The following is an 8,293-nucleotide window of genomic DNA, read 5'->3' as shown; positions in this document are numbered from 1 at the left end:
TGTTAAAAAAAAAAATAGGGATTTACAATTGTGGTGCAGTGGAAAAGAATCTGACTAGTATCCATGAGGATGCGGTTCCATCCCTGGCCTTGCTCATTGGGTCGAGGATCCAGAGTTGTCTTGAGCTGTGGTATAGGTTGCAGACGAAGCTTGGAGCCCACGTTGCTGTGGCTGTGGTGTAGGCCGGTGGCTAGAGCTCCAATTTGGCCCCTAGCCTAGAAACTTCCATATGCCACAGGTGCGGCCCTAAAAGGAAAAAAAAGATAGATAGATAGATACATAGATAGATAGATAGATAGATAGATGATAGACAGATAGATAGATAGCTTGCATAGTGAAAGATGGTAACTAAACTCACTTTGGTGGCCATTTCACAGTGCATACAAATATCGAATCATTATGTTGTTCACCAGAAGCTAATGCAATCTTATATAAGCTATACCCAAATAGAAAAAAAACAATAAAAAATAACTTATTGGAGTTCTCATCATGGCTCAGCAGTTAACAAAACCGACTAGCATCCATGAGGATGTGAGTTCGATCCCTAGTCTTGCTCAGTGGGTTAATGATCCGGCGTTGCTGTGAGCTGTGCTGTAGGTTGCAGATGTGGCTTGGGTCCCTCATTGCTATGGCTCTGGCACAGGCTGGTGGCTACAGCTCTAATTGGACCCCTAGCTGGGAACCTCCATATGCCACAGGTGTGGCCCTAAAAAGACAAAAAGAAAAAATAAAGTTATTAAACCTATTGTCTCCAAGGAGGGGAAATACATTTTAAGCTACCTAAAACCAGTGAATGAGTCATGGTGAAAAGTGAGAATATCCATGTATGTGTCTTTTAACTAGAAAATATAAATTAAATAATCTTTAGTAATATTTAATACACATACTATTTTATACTCTAAATTAATATGTACAGTACCTGGCCATGTTACATATGGCATTTAAAGCTTCCTGAAGGTGTGAGTTAAGCAAAGAGATGTTGAGAGCAGTTCTGTTTGTGGTCATATACTTGAACATATTCTTATGCATAAAAGCTTAGCTGTGCCAAAGTAAGGGGGAGGGAAGACTTACATTATAGTATGTTAATTCATCTTCCAACACTTCATAAGGGGCTTGAAACTACTTTTGTAAATAAACTTTGGACTGAAGATCATTCTAATTATTAAAACTCATGTAAACAATTATAAAATGGCAGAGTTGACAATTCTACTCATAAAATGAAGTCTTAGGCAAGTAAATCACAAAGAACAATAATCTATTATAATTGAAAATTAGGCAAAAAGCATTTTAAGTTATTACAAAACATTATTTTACAATATAAATTTACTTCCATCATTATTAACAATGAATTGACAGTCTATAATGTACCATAATATACTAGCTTCTGCTCACAATTAGCAAAACATTTGAAACATAAATATGTAAAGCATAAAATAATTTTTATAATTTTCTTTGAAATATTAACATGGTGATCACTGGAAGCCTCTAAATTTTTCACTTGATGTAGTAAAAAGTGTTCTTTTTTTTTATGTCTTTTTAGGGCTGCACCTGTAACATATGGACGTTCCCAGGCTAGGGGTCTAATTGGAGCTGTAACCACCTGCTATGCCAGAGCCACAGCAACTCAGGATGTGAGCCACGTCTGCGACCTACACCACAGCTCACAGCAACTCTGGATCCTTAACCCACTGAGCGAGGCCAGGGATCGAACCCACAACCTTATGGTTCCTAGTCAGATTTGTTTCCGCTGCGCCACAACAGGAACTCCCCCAGTAAAATGTGTGTTTGAATGTTTCTCACTAATAGCAAAGAACAACAAAAGCCATGTTCCATAGAGAAAATACTTATTTTTTGCCATTCTATTAAAAATGTCTAAGATGAGCAATATAACAATAAATAAAATACATTCCTAATCAGCAAATAGTATTGAAAAATACATAGAAACCATTTATGAAGCTTTCCAAATATAGTGATAGAAAATATTAGGTCTTTTGGGCAGGAGTTTTGCCTTATATAAGAGTATGGAAGATTTTAACATTTGTATATAAAAATTCTCAACTATAATGACTCGTAATAAAAGAAATATTAATGACAAAAAATTGACATGAAGCCATAGGTTAAATGATGAATCTGACTTGAATTAATAAGGATTTGGAGAAAAGGAACAGAGATGTCAACTTATTTGAAAGTTACTCATGACACCCTTTTGTTGGCAAGTTATTGAAAAAGAATTTGAAGGCTGTGGTACAAAGTATATCAGAATCATCAATACAATAAATTTAGTAAAAGTATCACTTCATAAAAAAAGAATTTATTGTAATATTTTATAGTAAAAGGAATACTGATTATGAAATTTTATAACCTCTGAAAATCTCATAGCAAAACACCTGAATTTAAAAATATTTATTATACCTTTAGTTAGCATTAAAGAGCTATACCATTAATGATATCAAGTTTAAATGACTTAACATATTTTACTTCAATTTTCTTTTAAAATTTATACTTCCAGAATATAAATATATGCTTTGAGGAACAAATTTATAACATGCATAGATCAATTCTTGGGTTAAAGTTGCAATGCACAGAAAAGTTTGGAGATTATTCATCTAAAAAAATTACCACAAAGTTATTGGAAGGAAGGTAAGAAAGTAACTTGGGAGTAACATATTAAGAAAGGAAGTGCCCATTAAATCAAAGATGTCTGCACTAACTGTATCACAGCCAGTGAACCAACACTCTCATGCCTATTTTAATCACTTTTCTGTTCAAGGAGAGTGACAGCATAGCGCAGGGCCAGAAATGAAGCAAACATCTCTCTGTAGCTTCAGCATTTTAACTACTCCCACTGAAATTTGGATTCCCAGAGCTTCAACAAATTCGCCTCCAAAGTGGTTCACATCTTTATAAAAGAAGCAGAAATTACTATGCAGAACCACATAAAGGATGTCACAGAATGAATAGCAGATTTCTAATTTCGAGTAACTCCTTGAACATGTTGTTCCTCACAGACTGCCTTTAGAGCAAGTAAGTGAAAACTTAAGAGAACTATTTCATTAGAAGGTTAGTACACAGCAGATGGTATTTTAATTAATTCTGTGTTGGTGGGAAGGAAAAGGCTATGGCTTCTGAGACATGAAATCACATTCCTATTTCACAATGAGCTATAACTAATAACTTCCTGGAAAATTTACAAGATATATGCTCTCAAATTGATATGCAGAGTAAAATTTGGCAGTAGATGATAAGTGATTAAGAATGATGAATAAAATTAACAAAAGTAAATTCTTAGCATCCAGATAATTCAAACTATGGTTGAAAATAATGGAAAAGCTAGAAATTTGCATTTTTTTGGCAGAATAGGGATATTGTTCTTTTAATCAGTTTTCAGATGATGGTAGACCATGTAAATATCTGTATCATAATGGCAGTTTGAAGCAGGAGTTGGCAAGGAAGAATTAATGACCAAAACGAGATATTTAGAAAATCTCTGTGTAAAACTTACTGGTAGACCATATATACAAATGAGATCATAAACAGATAAAGAGGGAGAAGTCCCTACAGGCTGTTCACATACAAGAGAATGGAGGAAAATGTCAATACTTCAGGAAAAGCCTTATGGGTATTCAAAATATTAGGCAAAGTATCACAAAAACAATTTAACAAAAACAGAGAAGAGAAGATTTCCAAATATAAAAGGCAGTCAAAATTATAAATTCAAAGAGATAACATAAATACATTTATTTATAACTGGACTGGATTGGATTGTGGTATGTTAGTAATTATCTCATAATGAAATATTTGAGTACAAGCATCTGGAGAGTACTAGAAAAAAGTACTTCAAGATGGTAAATTAATATATTAAAGATAATTTTAAATTAAGAATAAGGTAAAATGTATAATAATTTGTTTTATTTAATATAATTCACCTACTATAAAAATCACCCATTTTAAGTGATTTCACACATTTGTTTTATTTAATATAATTCACCTACTATAAAAATCACCCATTTTAAGTGATTTCACACATTTCAAAGATTATTTGTACACTCACATTGTTGTGTACCTATCACTACAATCTGATTTTTTAAATTTAAATTATTAGCATCACCAGTGCTCATTTTCACTCAATTCCCCACTCAAGGTAACTGCTAATAAACCTTCTGTCTATATAGAGTTATGTTTACTAAATACTTCATACAAATGAAATTATACATGTGGATTTTTTTTTTTTTTTTTTTTTTTTTTTTTTTTTTTTTTTTTGCATTTTAGAGCCACACCTATGGTATGTGGAAGTTCCCAGGCTAGGGGTTGAAGTGGAGCTGCAGCCACCAGCCTACACCACAGCCACAGCAATGTGGGAGCGAGCTGCGACTATGACCTACACCACAGCCATGGCAATGCCAGATCCTTAACCCACTGAACAAGGACAGGCATCGAACCCGCATCCTCATGGTTCCTTGTCGTGTTCATTAACCACTGATTCATGAAGGGAACTCCCAACATGTGGTCTTTGTGTTAGGCCTTTTTCTTCAATTATTTTTGAGGTCCATTTGTATTTTAGGATAAGTAAGTATAGTTTTTGAAAAACAATCAATATTGAAATTATCTTTATTTTCTTAAAATGTCTATAATGAAAGGGAAGAAAGTATTTCCTTAAATTAATTATGTTTATATTAAATGATGTGTATTGTATACATATGAGCAAGAGCAGAAATATTCACACGCAATAAATTAATGGAACTAGTCTTGGCTCCTTACTTTCCTAATAGGTATTGATATAAATAATTCTCAGGGTTGTAATCTTGAATAACTAAGATTCAACACACCCTTTCTCAGTGCTTGTTCTGTGCCCAGCCAGGAGCTTATACCTACAGCATCTCACGTAGTACTTACCACATATCCTTGGGGTGGTCCTGCTTCTAGGACTTGAGGAGATTTACTTAATTGTGCAGATCTCAATTTTTCACTTACTAAATTGGATGTGGAGAATGATTATAAAGATCCCTCATATCTCTCACATATTATTATTTTACCTTCAATTTCCTCTGGAGTCCATCATTTACTGAGTGAAAACAATTAACTGAATGGGAGGAGTTTTATGTAACCTATATGATAATTTCTTTCCTTTCATTTGTATTGCTTTTGTACTCTCATAATATATAAGACCAGGTATATTAAGTGCAGGACAAATAAATATTTTGAGGAAGCTTGCATAGAAAGGCAGGAGAGGGATAAGAGAAAAAAAATGCTGTGAAAATAAAAAACATAAAAGAATGCCAGTTTTCCCTCTGAGAGAAAACAAGAGGCCCAAATTAACCTCTCTCAACCAATTTATGCTTAACTGAATTAATTTCATATGCAGGGTTTTCTGTTGTTACTTGTATTTTGGGTCATAAAATTCCATGTAGCATAGGAACTATGTGAAAAATATAGTCCCTTTTTCATTAATAGGAGCAATTACAATAAAAACTTTTCTCAAAGATTAATAACAAGTTAGAAAATAAAATTTTGGAAATTAAAAAGAAATCCATGCAAAAAAGGTAATTTTCCCCAAATTATATCTGGCACATTCATTCTAATAGTTATCAAGCTGAGTCATTTTTCCAAGATGCATTTAATTATAGCAGTTACTGTCATGAAGATGTCACCATCAATATTTCTGCCCACTCACATGATAATCACCTGACACCACCCTCCATAGAAGACATGGTTTGGTGCTGTCCTATGTGTCCCCTCCAGGTCCACAGTCCACTGTTTAGCACCCATGCTGCACACTCCTGGAGGTTGACCTATAGGAACTACACCATTTTCATTTTTATCTCCCCTAATTGGTAGGCACTAACCATTTCTTGACAATTTCTAAGAAAGCAATTCAGGGAATTAAGGTTGGGTAATAGTGATATGGTATTTTGACAAGAGACTGAGCAGAACTGAAAATGAGAAGAGAAATACAGGTCACTAGAGAAAAGAAAACAGACACTTCCTAAGCATTTTAAAACTTTAATTCAGTTAACTCCTCCAAATATACCACTCTTTCTATTCCCTGAGATTAATTCTTTTCTTCTTATAAATGATCACACATTCTCTAAGACTCGCCCTTTTTGTTTACTGACCAGGAGTACTCTACTTACTTTTTAAGTGGTTTTACGATAGGAACAACCAAGCTTGAAGCTGTATCTAGAAAGTAATACATGGAATTGGTCTCCATTTTTAAAAATTCTCAACATTTTTCATACAACATGTGCTAAGCTAAATATTTTCTTATATATTTTATTGCTTTTTTTTCTTCTATAATCTCTCTAGATAATAAATTCTCTAGATACAGGGGATTGATTCATTCCATATAAAGAAAAAGTACAGTTAATTACACACAGGGATTCCAACATATTTGTTGAATAATATCTTCCATGTTCTATATGAATAGGACATACTAATTTGATCAATACTAATAACTTGACCAAATATATATTCCTTTAATTTTGCAGACAACCTGGTGTATTGATATAAACCTAGACACTGGTCAGATAGATGGGTATTGAGTACCAGTTTTGGTACTTGTTGGCTCTGTAATCATGAGATAGTCATTTAATCATCTATGCTAAGTTTTCTTATGTGCAAAATTAGGATAATTATAAGACTTCATAGGATTGTTATGAACACTAAGTGTGTTAACACATGCAAAACACAAGAGATCTTATCACATAGTAATCACATAATTACTATATATTGTTTTTAATCACGACACTCTAAATCTTATGAATATGTCTAAAAAGATAAAGAAAGAGGATTTACTTAATGCATTACAACTAAAGCAAAATCTATATGTTAGGATTGAATCATATCAATATTTACTTCTAGACCACAATATCTATATTTACAGAAAACACACAAACTCTTCCCTGTGAAAAACAGTAATGCAAGGATTTGCCTCAAAAGATCTGAGATTTAAGATCATATGCTCTAATATCACCAACTATTATTCATCAAATAGAAATCAGAAAACATCGGTGCTAATAGTGGCTTTTTAAAAAAGATCTCTTTGTATGTAAAGAACTTCTGGAATCTTTCTGAGTTGAGTAAATGGATCTGAAAAATGGATCTGTAGTGACCAAGTTTATTTTACTAGGATTTTCTGTAGGATGGGAACTTCAGTTTGTCTTCTTGGTGACATTCTCCTTGATCTATGGTGCTACTGTGTTGGGAAACGTTATCATGCTCACGGTGACATTCAGTTCCACCCTTCATTCTCCCATGTACTTCCTCCTCGGAAACCTCTCCTTCCTGGACATGTGTCTCTCCACAGTCACCACACCCAAGATGATCAGAGATTTGCTCACTAAACACAAGGTCATCTCCATGTGGGGCTGCATGGCTCAGATGTTCTTTACGCACTGCTTTGGAGGTGCTGAGGCGACTCTTTTGATAGCCATGGCTTTTGACAGATATGTAGCCATATGTAAACCCTTACACTACAGGACAATCATGAGCCACAAGTTGCTGAAAGGGTTTGTTATACTTTCGTGGACAATTGGTTTTATACACACCATGAGTCAGATGGTATTAACAGTGAACTTGCCTTTCTGTGGCCCCCACATCATAGACAATATATTTTGTGACCTTCCCCTTGTGATTAAGCTTGCCTGTATGGACACCTACACCCTGGAATTATTTGTCATTGCTGACAGTGGACTGCTCTCATTTATCTGTTTCCTCCTGCTGCTTGTCTCCTATACTGTCATCCTGGTCACTGTGCAACAAAGATCATCTGGAGGGCTCTCCAAGGCTCTGTCCACGTTATCTGCCCACATCACTGTGGTCACTCTGTTCTTTGGGCCATGTATCTTTATCTATGCCTGGCCATTCAGTAGTTTTGCGGGCAATAAAATCTTTTCTGTATTTTACACTGTTATCACACCCTTACTGAATCCTATTATTTACACTTTGAGAAATGAGAAAATGCAAGAGGCCATGAGAAAATGATGGTTCCAAAATGCTAGCTCCACACAGAACCTCTAGATTTTAACATGGTATAACTGACACAACTTTCAAATATTACGCTAAGAGAATTTGAATACATTATGTGTATTACATGGTTTCACTCTCTTTTTTCAGATTACAACTGGTTCAGAATAAATTAATAATAAAATGCTTTAAATTTACATTTAATGCTATTACAACACATAGGAAAATTAGTGACCTGTAGCAAAATAGACATATGAATTATTACTTTATAAGTCAATTTTTATTTATTATTAAAGAAATAAATATAAAAATATGTGCTATACTATTAGAG

At 34.0% G+C, this 8,293-nt stretch overlaps 1 protein-coding gene across 1 annotated transcript; it reads left to right on the top strand.

Annotated features, from left to right (window-relative positions):
* The first annotated feature begins 7,080 nt into the window (after nt 1-7,080).
* LOC100516720 (olfactory receptor 4L1-like) lies at nt 7,081-7,980 on the top strand. Its single transcript, XM_003122770.2, has one exon. The coding sequence runs from the start codon at nt 7,081-7,083 to the stop codon at nt 7,978-7,980; it is 900 nt and encodes a 299-aa protein (XP_003122818.2).
* The last annotated feature ends 313 nt before the right edge of the window (nt 7,981-8,293 follow it).

This window comes from Sus scrofa, chromosome 7 (assembly GCF_054392235.1).
Source record: "Sus scrofa isolate SSC_HxYL_T2T_F1_AM1 chromosome 7, Sscrofa_HxYL_maternal_Yorkshire_Landrace_v2.0, whole genome shotgun sequence".
NCBI lineage: Eukaryota > Metazoa > Chordata > Mammalia > Artiodactyla > Suidae > Sus > Sus scrofa.
The sequence above is the reverse complement of the archived record's forward strand: the minus strand, read 5'-3'. Positions and strand labels throughout refer to the sequence as shown.

What these genes read in the sequence shown, in the direction of transcription:
- LOC100516720 (XM_003122770.2), top strand. Translation starts at nt 7,081, where the DNA reads ATGGATCTGAAAAATGGATCTGTAGTGACCAAGTTTATTTTACTAGGA.